This window comes from Taurulus bubalis (genome assembly GCF_910589615.1).
Source record: "Taurulus bubalis genome assembly, chromosome: 8".
Lineage (NCBI taxonomy): Eukaryota > Metazoa > Chordata > Actinopteri > Perciformes > Cottidae > Taurulus > Taurulus bubalis.
The window spans coordinates 23,750,891-23,770,669 of NC_136596.1; the positions used below are offsets into that span (position 1 = coordinate 23,750,891).

The 19,779-nt window shown below is 41.3% G+C and overlaps 1 protein-coding gene across 1 annotated transcript in view; it reads left to right on the forward strand.

Annotated features, from left to right (window-relative positions):
* Window positions 1–19,779, forward strand: part of adamts3 (ADAM metallopeptidase with thrombospondin type 1 motif, 3) — a gene marked incomplete at both ends in the record, with an annotated part of 134,181 nt that overhangs the window by 71,286 nt on the left and 43,116 nt on the right. The window contains 4 exons of the mRNA XM_079222504.1: window positions 1,658–1,814; window positions 10,398–10,503; window positions 16,573–16,716; window positions 18,077–18,209. Coding sequence (XP_079078630.1) covers window positions 1,658–1,814; window positions 10,398–10,503; window positions 16,573–16,716; window positions 18,077–18,209 — 540 coding nt within the window. The remainder of the gene's footprint in view (window positions 1–1,657; window positions 1,815–10,397; window positions 10,504–16,572; window positions 16,717–18,076; window positions 18,210–19,779) is intronic.

The following is a 19,779-nucleotide window of genomic DNA, read 5'->3' on the forward strand; positions in this document are numbered from 1 at the left end:
ACCTCACGCTGTCACCGACGAGGGGAAAGGGAAGCGATCAGGACGGTTTAGTAACTGGGAGGGCAGAGGGCAGAGGTTAGGCGCTAGAGGGCAGCTGAGCAGAGCAGAGGCGGGCAGATGTGCAGGTGAGCCATTATATTTCATGTCATATATCGCCGATATTCTGAATCTGAATTGTCATTTCACATAGGTCGAGCTCTTTTAACAAATTTGCATTTTCGGTGAATTCAGCAAACTCATGGAATGCTCTTCCATCACACATACGCACAAAAGGAGCGCACAAGACATTCAAACATAGCCTTAAGGAATGGCTTGTTGCCAATCAGGTGTGCAAGCATTAGTGTCTGTCCTGCCTGCTTATTTGGTGTATGTGTGCATTTGTCTTGTTGATGTATTTTATGTGCCTCCAGTGTTTTTATATATGCATCTACTGTGGATACACTTTTAATTTACTTTTAATTAAGCATCTGGACGGTTGACTCTAATTTATGCAACTACAGAAACAGGAATTGAACGACTGCACTGGGGTCGAGGTGTCTCTTGGAACATCACGATGGTGCGGGTTTTGCCGGAACATTTATTTTGGTCTCGGCAGGAAAAAGATGAACATATTATCGCACTTTGCCAACATATACTTGTTTTCTGGCAACGCAAATATAACGACTCAAGCTGGAGTTGAACCGCCGTACAAGCGTCCCAGTGCAAGTCGTGTCATCATTCACGTTAGTAAACGCTTCGCAGTAATAAAACCGTAATGCATGTAAAATAGGAGCGGTCATACATTGTAGCCATTTAATATAATTGCATTACTTAACGGTGATTTCATACAGTGACCAAATTCAATATTTTTTCCCAATATTAGCTTGACTTAATCATAAACGTTACTGCCAAAATCAACTTTATTGGCCAGGTAGGCAGCATACATAGTACACAAGGTAGTCTGATCGATTTCCCGCGCTGCATCCCACATAAGCTTTATATAAACTATAAAGAGGTCTGACATCGACTTGACTTCTGATTATAACGATATTAGCTTCAAATATATGGCAGACGACAAGAGCGGGTTTTTGAACGGGGCTTCGACACCCACCACCTGCTTCGTCATTCTCCCTCGTCCTCGCTAATCATCCGCAACCGCAGCCTCATAAAACTGTCAGGAATTTTCCAGCGGGCTGTCGCGTTGGTAATCTTAAATCTTAAAAAAATATGAAATACCTACAAAGGAATGTGATGGAGAGGCGAAGCGATCAGACATCACCAATTGATTTCAAACACCGGTTAATCTCGCTAATCTGACAGTTGGTCCCGCGGTGCAGACAGGCGGGTTACGCCGAGTAAAGTGGGTTGATGAATAGACGGAAGGTCGGCCGCTCAGACTGGACCGGTGAGGGCAATGAGCCGAGAGACTGCACACCACACGGGTGAGGGACACACTGGGGAACCCACGGGGGATATTCAGTCCGCTGACCACGTAAAATAACCCCCGAGGGCCCGTGTTCATCCGGTGTGAGGAGCGCTGAATGTTCCTCACACCTGAAGGCGCTGACAAAGCCGTGCCCTTTCTTTGGTCTGCTGACAGAATAAGTAGCATGTCCATTTACACTGTCATGGTTCTCTCTCCGTCTCTCTCTTCCGCCCTCTCTGTCTCTCCTGTCAGTCCATCAGCCTCATCGAGAGGGGGAACCCATCGCGGAGCCTGGAGAACGTGTGCCGCTGGGCCTTCGTGCAGCAGAAGGGCGACACCGAGCACGCCGAGCACCACGACCACGCCATCTTCCTGACTCGCCAAGGCTTCGGCCCCACGGGGATGCAGGGTAAGGCCGCATCGTGCCATATGTGCCATATGTTACAAAGTTACAAACTTTTCTTTTTGCCAATTTCATGTTTCACTTTTAATGAGCCGTTAAAAAATGAAATGAAAAAAGCTCTCTTTTTCACAATCTTTTTGTTTTAACGATCCACTTTTCATTAGTTCTCAACGCCGTCCTCACAAGATGGTATCAACGTACAAATATACAAATTATACATATATAAAAGCCACCCAAATTCCCTCTCCCCGGGTGGACAGAAGTGCCATAGATGGCATGTGTACAGAAGGAACAACACAACAGAGTTACAACACATTTAATGCATATGACATACATAATCATATAATGCGAACGGCATCAGTGGATGTAATAGAATAGCAATGGCAATACGAGCAGTGATGGTAATCGAAATGTGACAAATGTAATAATAAAAACACCAGCAGTGGGTCGTGACTGACACCCACGGCTACAGTTATAAGGTTGTTTGCAATCATAGTTCATCTAGAAACACACAGATTATTAATGGATATCATATTTGTACACAAAGCTAGGTTTGTACACACATTATACTTGCCCTTATTTTCAAAATATACATATGATCTTGATTTTTACGAAGAGGATATCACCAGATCAGCACCTCTAATGTTTCTCTGTTAGCAGGAAGATATCCATTCATGAATAGATAACGTATGGGAGGGGGGAGATTCTCTGTGATCACACTTTAAATGCAGCAAGCGGCTCGAGGTAAAGGCACAGGGCTTCTGTCTGAAAAGAGCCCCGGCCAATCAGAAAGCCTCTTTACAGCAATATCAAACAGCAAACAGCACGGCCGATCTCCTAATGGAAATGGCCCCAAAAGTAATTTGGGCTTCATAGTTTACACCTTTCCGCAATTTATATTCTCGTGGATGCAGACCCGGGGAAGTCTGGAGGCTAAAGGCGATCCAGACCGTCTGCCAGATATCGACTGCTTTGTATTTCCTCAGCAGCAGCCGAGCTGAAACAATGAGAGCGACTAACTGTCCAAAATCGATGTCATGCTCTCTGCCTTTTTTCATTAGCCTCGTTGAACATCAGCTGCATTTCATTTATTTCAGGGTGAAGCAACTTGTTTGCTTTGGCTTTGCCTTCTCTTATTCCTACAAGAAAGAGAGGCCGAAAGCGGTTTATTGTTCTGTTTGAGTCTTAACTGAATTTTGATTTGAGTGAAGGATTGACGACACTTGCTAAAGTATTCTGTCTTCCATCGCGCTGTTTTTCTTCTTTTTCTTTGTATTTCTGAGCACAAAAAACTAAAATCTTTTAAAGCTCCTTCTCATATTATTTTACCAGTACAGCAGTTGGGGAGAAAATGAATTATTCTATTTATTGCCACGCTAATTGTATTGCAGTTTTATGAATGCAAGGGTGATTTGAATAGTATATACTCTTGCTACTGTGTTTCATCACATTCAAATTGAAATCGATTGGGAAGAATGAGCCATGCCCGGTGGAAAATCAATCAATTATGAGCACTCAATCATCGAGCCGCCTCGTGAGTCAGCCCGATGGATCTCCATCCCGAACCTAAACTCGTCTCAACTGAAACGACTTAATCTTCCGGCTTCTTACTTTTAATCAGTCCCACCATTTTGTTTTCATGTACACACCCCAGGTGCTGTCTTGCAAAGTCCGACGCCGCTAGGGCATACAAAATAACAGCTACATTTGTGAGATGACAGGTTGTTAGAACTTGGTCAAATCAACTGTGGCTCCATCAACCAAGTTTGGCTGAACTGGACCTGGATTTTGAAGCTGATTTGTCCTCAAGCGCCGCTAAAGCTCCGCCGACTTTCAGACACACGGTCGCCTCTCGCAACGTCTGGTTGAGCGTAGGAGGCGAGAACCAATCAAGAACCAATCTCGACGTGACCGTGCAGACTCAGACTCCGTAGAGTTATTAGCTTTTGGCCTGTGGATTCTGTCACAGCGTGGGTGGCGGCGGAGAAAAGGATTTGTTGTTATGACAGTGAATGAACACTGTGGCTACCATCAACCCAACAGGCATACATTACACACTGACGCTCGCTCTCGGCCTTCATGTTGTGGTGGCTGCAGGTTTCCACTCATGGCCTCATCATTCCCCTCTTCATGGGCCTGAACTCGACACAGAGCAGCTCTTTATTCGTGTTTTTTTCCAATGGACGAAATATACATTCATACCAAGGGAGATATCCCTTTAATGCTACAGATATCCAGACAATGCTGGGAATCGGTAAGCCGGGCATTTTTATGGCAATTTGGGATTGACTGACTCTGGTTTTTTTTCGGAGGCTTTTGTCTTCACTGGATCAACTCCTTTTTATTGCAATATAAAATAAATTGTACTTGGCTGTCACAATATCGGATCCTCACTACCCAAGTATCTTGGCCAAAATAATTCAGAATAACAATATAAGATCTCTATTGAAAGTTTGAGAGTTTGTAACCACACCCGAATATACAACATTATTTACGAGGCGCTGGATTATTTTCACTATATTATCATATGTGTATTATTAACATGATCAGTATTTCATATTGTTTTTAAATATCGCGGTTATCGTCAATACCGACATATCCTCCGTGTTTAAAGCCGTCGAGAGGCAATCGAAAAGCTGCCAATCTCTGATCGTGCATCTTTAAGAAAGAAAGTTTGTTTTTTCCATCCCATTAGACCCGCCGCAGATAGAAGAAAGATGAGAGCGTTTTGAAAGCGCTGTGTCAATCACACACTGAGGGTTGAAGTGTCAGTGAACGCTAACGTAGAATCATGAAAGCAGGCAGACACTGTAATTTAGTGGGCTGTTGTTCAATGCTGCGTCAAAACATTCAACTAATGTCTTATTGACTGCTACCACCCACATCAGTGTGTCTTTCACTCCACCGTACTCAAAGCATGGGCCTGCTTGTTGTAATTACTCATTTGGATGCACTGTATTACAGTGAAGGCATGTAAACATGCTCTGAATTTTTTTTTAAAGTACTCCCCCTGATGGAATAATTTCTTCTGATAATCATGAATAACTGCACACACAAACCTATACAATATTACCAAAACATCATTTTATATGCTTTTATAACTCAAAATATCAATAACATGAAATGTTTTTGCCATTTATGTGATCAGCCGGTCACATTCATTTTTATTTTTATATTTATTTCATTATCCAGTTTCCATACTTCACTGATAGGGTTCAGTCGCTGCTGTAGCTTTCTGTGTGTTAATTACAGACTACAACTACTAATCTGGTGACCATTTCAACTCGTTGTTGAGCCTCTGAGTCCATATAGAAGTTTGTACAGTCTAAATAATTAAAGTCCAACTGAACAGACTTTTCTTTTAATCTTTTTCTTGGATGTGGTCAGAGATCTTGAGCCAGACTTGAAGTCTCCCAGGTGTGCTAAAAGTTACTTTATCACATGCTGAGTTTATTTTTGCAACAGCAACAACTACAAAAAATAGACAGAAAACAGTTTTCTCTTGTGCTGGACCTTTTTATTGTACTGTTTGGGATTCAACTGAACTTTGGTGTTCGGAGTAAAGCATTATTTCTTCCACCCTGCTGTCTTTCTTTTATATCTTCTCCTTCTTTTTTACCAGTAAAGATCAGGACACAGAAGAGAAGTTAAATGCTCGCAATCTCCGTCCACAGCGATCCAACAAATATTCCCCGACAGTGGAGAGAAAAATACATTGAATTGGATTTGTTGTATTTATTTTCACTCCATTTTGTATTGTCGTCGCGTGACTACAAGGGGGATTCCATGATATACACTCCGGCTACTTTGTTGCATCAGTTTCTCAAGCTGAAACCTGTTGGGAGGAATGACTCAATAGCTGCCTGGAAAGTCAATCAATTATGACAATTCCCGAACCAAGCGGCCTCTGTCATGGATGTCATAAAGACGTGATTGGCTTCATGGATTCCCGTAGGACTCCACTAATCAAAGGTGGAATTATTTCAACGCTGTCTAAATATATCTACAGTGAGCCAACAGCCATCCCCCCCAGTATCTTACAATCACAACCCAGCAGTCCTCCCTGGAGTCGTTGTTATATGTTGAGAAGCCCAAAGTAAGAAAGATGCCATTAAGCCGGCTCTGTTTGAGTGTGACATGTTTTGAGATCGAATCATTTTCACCGGTGGAAATAAACAAAGCAATTGACCAGAATTCCCCCCCACAGACAGTGAACAGACAATAAGAGGTTGATGGAAACCGTTGATGGTAAAGATGGAAGGGAAGTGCCAGTTCCCTAAATAGCAAATCTCCTCCATTAAACAGCACAACAAACAAAAACCTATTTCCAATGCATCACATTGGAGCTTTTATCAAGGTTGTGATCCTGCATTTCCTAAGCCTTCAGTAAGTCTGCTTGTACACATAAGCAGGTAATTGCGATCAAATACCCTACACTTCCATTTTATCCCACAATGGAAACTCTCTTTAAAAATAACAATTTGGTCTTTTCGTCCAGCTTAAAACATCCTGTTATTTACTTAAATATACGTTCACATCAGAAAGACTGCCGCTGTCTCAATAGGAACCGCTCGGCAGTGCATTGAGTGCAATGTCTATTTAAATGTGTGAAAAGACTGAAGAGATGAGAAAAGTCAACTGAGTGCCAATGAGCATTTTCTTCTCCTTTTTTTTAAGGAATGTCCAAACAAATGGATATTTGCAAAATATTCTGTTATTGCTGACAGTGAGCAGAAGCTTCTTTAGAAATCTGTGAAAACATTAATTAAATCAATTAATTCTTGGACTTAAACTTTCAGGTCAGATCCAGCAGAAAGAAGGCGGTTTTATTCTCAATTACTACAACAACCTTATTTTAAATATGTTTCAGGCCTGATTAGAACCTTAACTTATACCTTAGTTCAATTATACATGTGCTTCTTGTATTTCTGTGTTAAGAAACAGAAATAATATATCATAAACATTTTAAATTGGTATTTTCATTTCAATCAGGTGTGAAAGCAGCAAGATGACATTGCTTCGTTGTGCTCATTAGATAGAGGAGACCAGCTGATCTAATCAGCTGGTCTCAGGCACCGAACAACGACAGCAAGTAAATAAAGAGTGAGAAGTCATTGGCAGACTTCTCACTCTTTGGCGGGCCGTGGCTTTTCTACCTGCGCCTTCAGTGCCGTCTCTACTACAGCTGAACAGCCTAATCATCTCATTATGACACCACAGCTACCGGTTATTATTTGTTTCGTGTAAAATCATGAAGCTCTAGCGCAAGTTTAGACAGGAAGACCACCCCCTCACGCTCGGCTCGTAGGCCTCTCACTCGTACTGTCCCACCAGCAGCCCACAGATCACCGTCAGAAGAGTCATAGACTCTATCAGCTGTTTATATATGTGCGTGTACGTGTGTGTGTGTGTGTGTATAACTGTCTTGTCCGGCCGACTCATTGATGATTTATCTGATTGAGGTTTGTTATAATCTACGGCGCCTTCTGCAGGCGCAGATTGTGATTCCAGCAGCAGAAGAAGAAGCGGCTCTCACTGTGCTGTGTATTGATAAATCGGTGGTGCTGGTGGATTAGCAGACAGTTTGAGAAACTGAGAAATTGGTACTAGCTACCACCAAATGGAAGTCAAAATCCATATGGTACTGATACAATCTATGTTTAAGCTATCTCCTATTATTGTTTTTTTTTATGATTTTATCTTACCAAAGATCAAATTGTTTTCCTTCATATATACAGTAACATCTCCAGAAAAAGAAGGAATAGCTATATATTGTTTTTCAGAATAGCCAGACACGGATTGTTCTCCCTGATAATCGATGCCATGCCTGCTGGCTACAGGTTCATGAGGGCTTTGTTGTCTCATTTAAAGTGGCAATCTCAAAGATTTTCTGTCAAATAAATGTCTGAGAAGTCTCATTGCTGATAGAGCCTATGCCCCCATGATGAAAGTATTGCAATATTTATATATTTTCAGTTTTACAAAATGGGTGTCTCAGGCTCCTTTCACAGGAAAGAAAAGGCTGTAGCATGCAATTTCAAACACGGCCCAAAACTCCAGACTGCTGAACTTTTAAGCCCAATTCCTTAGTTTCCACTCAAATAGAAATTGTAACTCACTAAGGACTGACATCTTAAGGATTGGCCCTTTTAAGCCTGTGTATTTTTCTAGTCTCGGCAGTATAAGTGGCAGGAGCTGCATTCACTCCTCACAATTGTTCAACTTCCAAGGGCATGTTTGCCCAGAGCCTGTGTTTATCTCTGATCCGGGCCTGAGATTAGAGTTGATCCCCTTCTCCGTCTTGTTCAATATAATTGTAATCCCAGCGTATTGACGCAGACCCGCCAGATCCATCCACCAAATTAGATTTTAATCAAAATAAATGGAATAATCAAATATTTCAGCATTCTGCATGATAGCTCTCTAGTCATATTGACAGGGAAAGGTATAGTCTTTTGAATTGACCTCTTTATTACTCTGCCACGGTCATCTGTTTTGTAGTGGATTGACTTGCGGTACTATAATGGCTTTTATGGAATAAAGTCTCAGCCTTTAATCTGTCTCTCATTTCATATTTCTCTCTTTTCTCTGAAGGCTATTGTCTGAAACCATACTTTTTCTTTTTCTTAAAAAAATCACCTTCAAGACAATATTATCTCCCCTTTTCTCATTCTCTCTCTCCATCTTCTGCTTCCATACCTCTGCATTTCAAACCGCCCCTGTGCTGTATTTAAGTCGGGTCTCCATGCTTTCCCTTTCTTCAACTCAAAACCTGTTGATTAGAGGAAACATGTTGTCAAGGTGTTTTAATTAAGGCTGCAGCCTCTCAGGAGAGTCCTATACGCTCTTCACAAAAAAGTTTCAGAGAGGAGTCGATGAAAACAGATTCACCCTTTCTTTGACTGAAAAGTGCACCCGCTAATTGCCAGAGTAATGGCGCTCTGGGGGAATTAAAAGGAGGCCCGAGGTAGCAGCGACAGCGTGGTCCTCTCGGGGCTTTCATTTGCTTTTTGTTGAGGTTTTTGTTTAATTTTCGGTAAGAATACAAATTCTTGTTAGTTTTCATTTTCAGGCCAGTTTGTTTCAACGTGAATCCTCTTCATCTGTAACAAAGAGACAAGTTAAAAACTTTAAATTTCAAAGCGTTCATTCATTCAAGAAGTTAAATCGGATGTTTACGCGATCAATTAATATATTTATTGAGTGGTCTTCAGACTGTCAACCAGTTGTCAATGAGCTCCAGGTTCGTCTTTGTCGGTTGAATCCATCCACACATTTGTTTGTGATATTTCTGGGTTATTTAAACGTGTCACCCTCCAGACAAACAGCTTAATAATCACCATGAAGCTGATAAACGTACATTTCCTGTCTTCCCATGCTTATTCTCCCATTTTCTTATTTTTTGGGGGGGGGGGGGGGGGGTTAGAGCATTTAAATTGTGATTTTTAGTGCTTTGATGACTGCAATACAAATCTGTTTGCCTCTCAAGTATTTGGACTTTAGCAGAAATGTCAGTATGCTGCCCTCAGTATATGTGCTGTGATGCACCTTGACAGTTAGACAGACTCCTTCCTGACATCACGACTCTGAAGACAGTTGTCGGTTTTCCACATGTTTAATGACGTATGACACACAAAAGGCACAATGAATACAAATAAAATGCTTTCTCATTAACCTTACACATACACAATGTCAATATACTGATTCTTCAATGACAGAAATTGCTTTGTTTTTAACCGCTACCTTTTATGTATTTACTGCTGATTTACCTACATATGTTTCTGTAAACCACTGTATTTTAACATATCAACTATTTTTCCATATCTACTTGTATTTATTCTGTCATATGAACTTTAACAACAGTCATAGCGGAATAGTCCTTAACTATAATGACTCTGTAGTACAGTAGTTCTGAGCCATGCTCTCACTTAATCACTTCCTGATTATAAGTCACCTGACAAGTTTCAGGACATTTCCTGTTTCAAAATAAAACATATAACATACTGATTTAACAATTGTAACAAAGCAGTCAGAATAAAACTCTCTGCACGGCGAGACACCACTTTCTCCTATACATTATTTTCACTTCCAACAATGTGCATATTGTAGGAAACAAAAAAACGGCAATTTTTCATCCAGCATATAACAAAGACATGAATGAATAGTTTATCTTCTCTACAGTATACGCTCCTGGTAACTAAGGTGTGATGAACGTTTTCTTAATCAAGTTTTGGGAACTTTGTCAAGGTCTGGGGAAAGATTGTTATCTTGGTTCAATATTGAAAAAGTCGACGCTAATATGGAGCATGAGACGGAAATATTGTCCTCTTTGATATGTAACCAAAACCACCGTCTTTGCCTTCACGTTTCTTTTCAATAGCCTACCTAATGACGTGGGATGTGCACGATGTCACCAAACCCTCGTCTTTTGTGATTGTGTTGATGGAGAGGCGTCTACATGAGGAATCCTCTTATCGTCGTCAACATCTGACCAGTTTTCTTAATTTAAAAGAAGTCAGTTTGACTTGACTTTTCTCATTTAACATTTTCTTTCCAGTGACCTGCATCCTCTCTCCTGCTGTCCTTCAGGTTACGCTCCAGTCACAGGGATGTGCCACCCGGTCCGGAGCTGCACCCTCAACCACGAAGACGGCTTCTCCTCGGCCTTCGTCGTGGCTCACGAGACCGGACACGTGTAGGTTATTTATTCTACGGCCGTCCTTCTTTGACTGTGTCGGCGCTCCTGAGCAGACACTCGCTGCTCTTCTCCAAGGTTAACGCCGTGTTGTAACGTCAGCGGAAACATCGCCCTTCTGCTGTAAAACCACAGAACGTGCACGTGAAGCGCCGATTGTCTTCCTCGGGCCTTCTGTCCGCTTGTGATCTCGATGCTTACTGACGAGGAGGACCATTTATCAGATTGGCCTTCAGCACTCTGACGGCGAACATGTTCTTTCTTATTGAATAGCGGTTTGTTTCCCTCCCACACGTCCAAACACACAACCACACAAGTGCTCGGCCACTGTTTGTCATCGTGTCTTCACAGCCGCCTCCCACTTCCCGTGAATACGTCGCACACAATGTCCACGCTTAGAATCACAAAAATACTCACACCACACACACACACACACACACACACACACAAAGTCACAGCTTGGAACATCCTTGAAGCCTGCCAACCCCTCCATCTGGCCGAGATGTACATTAGCATTTCTGCAAAGACATTTTCTCTTCCTTTTAATAATAAAAACAACTATTTACAATACATAAAAAAAAAAAAAATTGACATTAACTATGATGATTTCGGTTGAACTTTCAGAGATCTGGGCTCATGATTTGCTCTTTGCTTTCAACGCCTCAACATATGAAATATGACAACAAGCACAAGCTTTTATTTGTCGCTCTTTTTCCCTTTGAGCTGACTTGGGAAAGGTGAGCAGGACGGCGGTGTCGGGCAAAGAAAAGCCGTCCTTGAGCAGGATTGTTTGACAGAATCAACTAGCTGAGACGTCGAAGGCTCCGTCCTGCTGAAATGTCCCCGAGCGACTCCAAATCCTCCAGCTTCACGGTTGTTGCTCTGCTTCTGACCCTGGGATTCTATCTGCAGGCATCAATAGACTTTTCTCTGGAGAGCAAACCATGTGGAAACCAGGGGCAGTACTGTACACACACACACACACACACACACACACACACACACACACACACACACACACACACACACACACACACACACACAGACAGAGATGCTGTTAGGGGAAGGTTTGAGATGATCCTTTGAATTCAATTTCAAGATCAAATCTCTTAAAGCGAAAAGAGAAAAAAAAAGCCCTCAGACGGCAGATAAACAAGGGGAACTAATGGCACACGAGCAGTAAGTGTACTGCAAGAGAGTTTTCTTTTTAAATACTGAAGTGCCTTCTCGTCACAATCATTGGCAGTTGCGTAGTTTGATTCCGCTAAAACCCACTCCACTCTGCCTCTTATTGTCTAACAATACCCTGATTACGGGATTTTATTTACATTTTTTTATATTTATATATCATGTCAGCGAACCACGCTTTCCTGCCTGTGTAACTTTAAAGAAGAAGGCCACTGGTTGTTTTCCGTAAATAGAATTACAGTAAACAATATTATTCGCGTCAATATAATCCACACATAGCTGCACCGATAATTAAAACTAAGATCTTTTCTTTCTTTATTTCTGATCAAAGCAAGTATTTGAATAAAAATACATCATTAATTTCTTAATGATTTAAATTCTTTATTTTTAGCTTTCGGTCTAAAGGACTTTCATCAGGACCGAAAGCTAAAAATAAAGTGTTCTCTGCATATATTTGAATGTGTGGGCATTTATTGGACCAGTTTGAGCTCTTTGTTACTTCCAGCATCTTATTCAAGATGAGGCGGTGGTTATCCTGCATTTAATGATATGAATTGAAAGTGTATTTATGCAAATAACCAGAATAGCTGACAATAAGAAAGTAAAAGAATAACTTAATAGAGTTCAATATCAAGATATATGAGGAAGAGGAAACACATGTACATCTTGATACCATTTGAGACTAATTATTATGCGACTACAATAATTAAAGGGTCCAAAGAGGCTCAGCGGCCTCCTCAGATGATCTTATTGGCTGTCAAAGGGTCCGGGGAGAGACAGGGTGACAGGGTGACATTGAAGAGACGCGCCGAGAAAGAAAGAAAAAACAAAGAGGAAAGACACGAACAAGATGTGCCTGACCCGAAGACACACACTGTGCTGACAGCTGGGTCGGGTCCCCATGCACAGCACATCCTGTGACTGCAACTGTATGTGAGTGAGAACCTGATAGAGTGATATACGGAAGGAATATTATGAACCCCACGAGCTGGAACAGATTCAATCTTATTGATTTCTGTGTCGCAACTCCTGAGGTTGTGTTGTTTTGTTAAAAATCCATTTGCGTTTCCGACAAATAAACAAAGTAGCCGTCTTCAAATGCTTCAACGAGTTTTATGGCGTCAGTAGGATTTAAATCCAGTGATTGTCAGTTCTTGCACCATCTAAAACCTCCTGCGCCGACATCTCTATTGTCAACCATCTTTGAGAACAATTTGTGTTTGGTTTTTCTGGATTTAAAATGCATCAATCATTCCTGGCACGATTACTTCTGTCACTTGTTGCGTGCACCGAGGGACGCGTTTGATGACAGGCCGTCAGAGAGTTTTTAATGTGATGCAGCGAGGCTATGATGATCCGCTTTTCCACCCTGCGTGGTCGTAAGACACGTAGTCCGACCCGGTTCGTCAAAGGCATCTTCAGTTTCAATTCAATTCAGTTTATTTTATATCGCCCAACATCACAAATACAAGTTTGCCTCAGAGGGCTTTACAATCTGTACACATGACATCCCTGTCCTGGGACCTCACATCAGATCAGGAAAAACTCCCCCAATAAAGATAGTAAAAACCCTTTCACAGGGAAAAAAGGGGAAGAAACAAGAGGGAGAGCAACAGAGGAGGATCCCTCTCCCCAGATGGACAGAAGCAATAGATGTCATGTGGCCAGAATGGATAACGTAATGGGGTCCTCCCCCCTGGTTCCAGGGACCCTTACCTGTAGCCGGTCACTCACCCAGTGGGCTTTCGGGTGACGGTGCCGTGGGTTCACAGGAAGCCAGTGGAGAGCAGCTAGTACCTTGAACCCATGCAGACTACGCTTAGATACTATCTACATAACTACTTCCTATGTAATCCACCTAATCGTGAGCCAGGACAGGTGATGTCGTATAAAGAGACACACAATCTGTGGAGGTCGTGGTGGAGGGGTGACCTCTGTTTGTGTCCCTTGTGAAAGCAAAAGTACCGGAAAAAAAAGTGTAGGATTTAGTGGCATCCAGCTCTGAGTTTGCAGAAAACTCCTCACGCCTCCCTTTCCGAGCTCTTCAGTGAACTACGGTGGCCTTCAGGTGACACAAAGCGTGAAAGGCTCTCTGTGGGGCCAGTGTTTGGTCCACTCCCTATGTACATGCTGTATATATGAAGGGCTCATTGTAAGCTCACGAAAACACAACGATTCTTAGTTTCAGGTGATTGTACACTAATGGAAACATAGTTATGAAGATTATATTGAATTTCTGCCTTTGAATCCCCCTAAATCTTACACACTGGTCCTTTACAGTACGTTAAAGTATCAGTATTGTAAAAAAAAAAAAGGTCTGCTCCTATTTAAACATAAATGTAAACTACTAACATTTTACATTATTTTACAAACTAAGCCAATATGTTTAATATCACGCTATTGGTTTGCGTTTAAGTTTAAAAAATAAATTGTATACTGAACTCATTTCAGTATACAAAGCAATATTGTCTCCGAACTCGAAAAAGCACATTTAGTTTTCGCTGTGAAGCACATTCAGCTGCTGACAGTTGACACACTGAACCCAGCATGCTTTTGTCTATTTGTTTTGCACATGTCAAGAGAGTCATTTTCACACGCTGATACCAGAGCAGCAGAAGTGCTTCAACATCTCATGCGTTTCTAAAAATGGCTCAATGGGAATTTGTGTTGGTGACACTGGAGCGAACGGTATCGACGCGCTCGTGTGCTGACGCGAGTAATTATTGATGCTCACTGTGTGCTCTCAAAACACGACCTCTCATTCAGAGCAAGGACGGTACACAATGTTCGTTTATGGCTAAAAGCATTATCACAATGTTTTATATATATTATTATTATATATTTCTTTGGAAACATGTGTAGAAAGAACATTTTGTATAGCCTACATTTTAAGGTTAAATACAACAACAAAAGTTGTGAGTTTTGGGCGAGGGGGGCTTTAAATCGCAATTAATATGTGATTATTTGCACAGCCCTGCCATGTACAGCAGTGCACAATGAAAACACTAGCTTCTATGCAAACCATTTATTTTCTTCTTTTTTTAGCTTTCTCTCACTGTTCATCAAAAAGTTGTGTTTCCTCGTTAGGAAAAAGCTCTCTATCAAAACTCGGCGATACCTTATAGTGACGTGTATGACGGGGGGAGGCAGCTATTGGAAGGAACATAATATGAAGACAAATGATGCATAATGATTGCTCGAGCCCGAGGGAGCCGCTTGTAAAGGAAACGCACCAAACAAAGAGACAAGCCTGCCCATCCGTTCTCTTTACAAAGCGATTGTGAGCAGCTATTCAAGACAGACGGGTGTAGGTTGTGAGGCATTAACAACAGTTTCATTATTGACTCTGAGTTCACGTCACAGATGAGCTCCGCTGGGTCCAATTATTTTTCAAAGCAGAATATGTTTATTTTCTCAAATAGCTGTAAAAAAAAAAAATCAAACGGTTTGCAGCATAGTTTCTTCAAATCACTTTAAAATACTCTTATGTGGGGTTTTATCTTTAAAAAAATCTATGTGAGGCACTTTTTCCATCAAAGAGTGGAACATCAAGAAAAACGGAAATGTTCGTTCATCCCAAAGTTGGCCAGTATTGATCTCGGTTATATATTCTGTTTTATGGCAACATTTTTGAAGATTGAAACAATCCCAACTCTAAGTCCACTAAATCGCTTTCTCTGAAACCTTCCGAAACATCATGTGCGACCAATCACCACAAATGACAACGTGTGACATTGGCACCTGTTCGACTCCGGCTGGAGACCTGTGACCACTGTCCACTCTCAAAAGAAAAAGGCTCAAAACGTCCACAGGAAGACTTTATGAAACAAAAGAGAAGGAGATGGAGCTGGATGTGAAGGGTTCAAACCAACCACAGGAGTTTCGTCCTGAACGTGACCGATCTTCTCTCGTTACTAGTGACTCGTTAGTTTAGTGGAGTTAAAGTCAACCACGCTTATTTTTCAAACAAGAATCTTTGTTGCCTAAACCCTCAAATTATTTTTGAAAAAGCAGCATGAATCTAACGACCGTATATTGACACATTGCTGTGTACGCTAGAGGAATTGCTGGAGAGATGGAATGGATAAAGTCTTTTAGAGTTTTTTTTGGTGCGAGAATGTGTTTATTGAGTCGTGTTTGTATTGAATTGGAAGGCACATCATTATCCATAAACAGCTCAGAGCTTTTAATGCTCTGCAGCATTGAAATGTTTCAAAGAAGTTTTGCAGAAACTGTTATTTCTCAAATAGATATCTGAATGTCTTTTTTGGTTAATCAAGCGGATTGAATTTTGCACGAGGTCTGAAATATTCAACATTTCTGCTTTTGCAAACTCAATATTTGCACAAACCATGTGTTTGTGATACTTTCACTCTAAACCGTTTTGTCTGTTCTGGTTTGGTTCAGCTGTAAAAGCGTCCGTTCTAAGTCTGGTAGCGAAGCAAAGAGCAGCAGTGAAGGTGGTTATCAGTTGGTTCCAGTTGGACTCTGATGCAGACCAACCACAGAACTGTGCCATAGTGGATATGTGGGATATGCAGTAGAACCCCTCTCATTTCCTGTCCTGGTACTGGTCCTGTCTGGTTCCAGTAGGACCTCCAGCAGCGTGGCGTTGGCGTTTGCTCCCAGCGAGACTCGGTGAAGCGGCGATGGGAAGCACTGCTCCTGGGTGGAGGAGAAGCTGCTGGCTACTGCAGATACTTATATACAGTAGCCAATCTTCTCACTGATGGCCTTGTTTACTTCTGTCCGATATGAGTCTTCCAATTCCATGTATAAATAAGCAAGTTATAAGCAATAGAAGGTGATTGACTCGAAACCTTTCGGGCATTGAGTTATCTTGACATCCTGCAGTTTCTGCTCTTCTCTCCATTGGAACAGGTTGGGAATGGAGCACGATGGCCAAGGCAACCGCTGCGGGGACGAAACGGCAATGGGAAGCGTGATGGCTCCTCTGGTGCAGGCGGCCTTCCACCGATACCACTGGTCCATGTGCAGCGGACAGGAGCTGAAGAGATACATCCAGTGAGTTCATGTTTGAAGTTCACAAACACGTGTAGAAGTGGAACTGTTTTAACACATCACCCAAAAGAAGAGGAACGCTGTTCCTTCACTGATCACACCTGACGTTGTAGCAGCCAAAGTGAATCAAGCTTAAAGGGATTAGGGCATTTGTCATCTGGATCTGCTTAAAAATACACCCAACACTACGAATCATGCAGAGTGGCTGCCACGATTATTTTTGAGAGAGTACCTAAATACCTTCTGGATGTGTAAGAAATGTTTAAAAACTTTTCAACTGTGTTAAACTCATGGCCGTTAATTTATCGTGTTGTTTGTCGCCATTTGTATGTTAGAAATGCTATTATTTAATGCAGTTGCAAATGAATGTGTGCACAACGCGTCAAAGGGTTACGGCAGTTTATATCTAATATACCATATCAGTATTAATCATTTATGGCATCTGAAAAATATGATTAGGGTTTAAAAAGCTGGCTCACAAAAAATAAATCAAATGAGTGTGATCTACTCTTGAGACAATAGATCTTAAGACGTGCAACGGACAAATTACAGATGTGAACGCATCGATATCGTTGGATACAGTTCAGCATTTGAAATATGTTCCTTTTAATTAAAACAGCAGCACGTCCAAACAGGCCCTCAAGGTTTTCTCCCACAGCTGCACATGGAATCAATTTCTGACGTGGAAAGATCAGTAGTGCGCTGACACCAAACGACTAACAGTGAATCAAGAGAGACGACAATGGCAACGTGCCATCAATCGCCATGCAGTGCTTTTGGCAGTTGCCGGCTATTTGAAGTGGATCCAAGGGAGAGAAAACTCAATATGTGGTAGGATATGTGCTCCTGCGGTATTTCATTTAATTCAGTTTATTTTGTATCGCTCAGAGAATCACAAATACAAATTTGCCTTGGAGAGCTTTACAATGTGTACACATCCCTGTCCCAGGACCTCGCATCGGATCAGGAAAAACTCCCCAATGTACAATCATTTGGCACATGCACATTCTTATCTTACTGAGTGGCTAAAATGTAATTAAATTAAATGAAGCGAGGTTGGGATTTACTGCAGCCCAGACACCTTTCAGCACCTAGCCGCATGCAGTCCTATCCGTCCACAAAAAAAAGATTTTCAGCTCCGAGTGTCCAATCGATTCTACTTGGTCGATTTTTATTGAAGTCTCAACTCCTCCTGCAGATATTTTGCAATCAAAGCCTGCGAGCCCTGTGAGTTGCTGGAAGACTTTTGATATGAAACATCTGGGCAACCGGAGTTGAAATTCTCAGACTGTATAAAATAAAACGTCGAAGGAGGATGCAAACTAGAGAGACTTCTGTGCGTGACTCTTTCATTCCCTCGCAGCACGTATGACTGTCTCCTGGACGACCCCTTCAAACACGACTGGCCACAGCTCCCCGAACTTCCTGGCATCAACTACTCGATGGATGAGCAGTGTCGATTCGACTTCGGAGTGGGCTACAAGATTTGCACCTCAGTGAGTACAGCCGTCTGGCTTCCATTTGGTCAGTACAAGTGTGTGATCCGCCCCGGAAAAAAACAAACACTGCAAGTGAAAGAGAAGATAGATGAGCCGAAAATAGATAAGATGATGACGGAAGCTTTCCAATTTACAGACTTTATAAAATGTGAGCGGGAAAAAATCAAATGCACATCTGTTCACTTTAGCGCGTTCTCTGCAGATGGCTTCTGTCACATCCCTTTGATCTATACGCTCGCTTATAATTGATGTCACATTTCTGTGGAAGGGGCGAGTAATTATGTTAATTAGAGCCTTGATCTAACAGATGTACAACACAATTATTCATACTTATTCATCTAAAAAATGTTTATTTTGCATTGGTGGCAAGTTTTCAAGCCTTTTCTTTCGTCAAAATATTTTCCGATGAGGATTAGTTCAGCGCTGAACAGTTGAAAATTTAAATTGAAAATTGAAAGTGTTTTTAGTCAGTCAATCATTAATCAATCATTACAATACAATATATAATATACAAAACAGAAAGACCGAAAAAGGTATAGGTAGAAGCAAAAAAAAGCTTATATTTTCCTATCTTAAATTATTATCGTCAATTAAATCAGATAATTAATTTGAAATAAAGAAAAAAAATAAACTTCTCTCAAATCATATTTACACTCATGTATTGAAAACAACCTTTGTACACAGTCTGGCAGTGACTTTGCTTTAGCTCTGTACATTGTCTGCATTATTTTATAATAAACCAAATCATTAAAAGTTAGAAGTTAGTACATCTCTACATTTATACAGTACAGATATCGACTTTTTTGCGTGGCGTAAGCCAATCAGCGTTGAAGCTCCGCCCGTCATCACCGCCGTCCTGCCGTTGCTGAATCAAACTGCTGCTGGTCCGCCTGAAGGAGCGCTGGTAGCGGCCGTCATTCAGACGCTGTTGTGGGACTACGGATGATATTATAAACCCAGACACCATGGAGTTCATGTGGCATTTACACAACAAGTATAAAGCAGAACTAGTGGCAGGGTTCTTACGGTCATGGAAAACCTGGAAAAGTCATGGAATTTTAAAATGGTTATTTCCAGGCCTGGAAAAGTCCTTGAAAAAAATAAAGTCATGGAAATGTGCTAATTCCTACGTTCATGTCGTTCATTTACGCTGAGTTTGAAATAATTAATATGCTTTTAAAAGAAAGACGCTCAAAATATAAGCAGGCATACATACAGGCATCTATATAAATGTTTATTCTTTTTATCAAACTATTGTCTCTCATTCATTTGTGTCATTTAAGGTATTACAAGTACCTTATGTACCGTATGCTTTAGAATTCTCATTGTTAGTTTAAGTACTACATTTTCTCACTTTTTCATGTTTACACCGAGATTTGACTAAATGTTTGGTCTAAATTTGGTTTAAAGTCATGGAAAAGTCATGGAAATCCATTGGTCAACATGTTTATGAACCCTGTAGTGGTTATTTCAATGGTGGATGGTGGAAACGGTAACAGTTTTTACGGAAATAAGCCACGTAGTTAAGCCACGGCCCCTTTCAGGCGCGAGTAACATTCGCAACGCC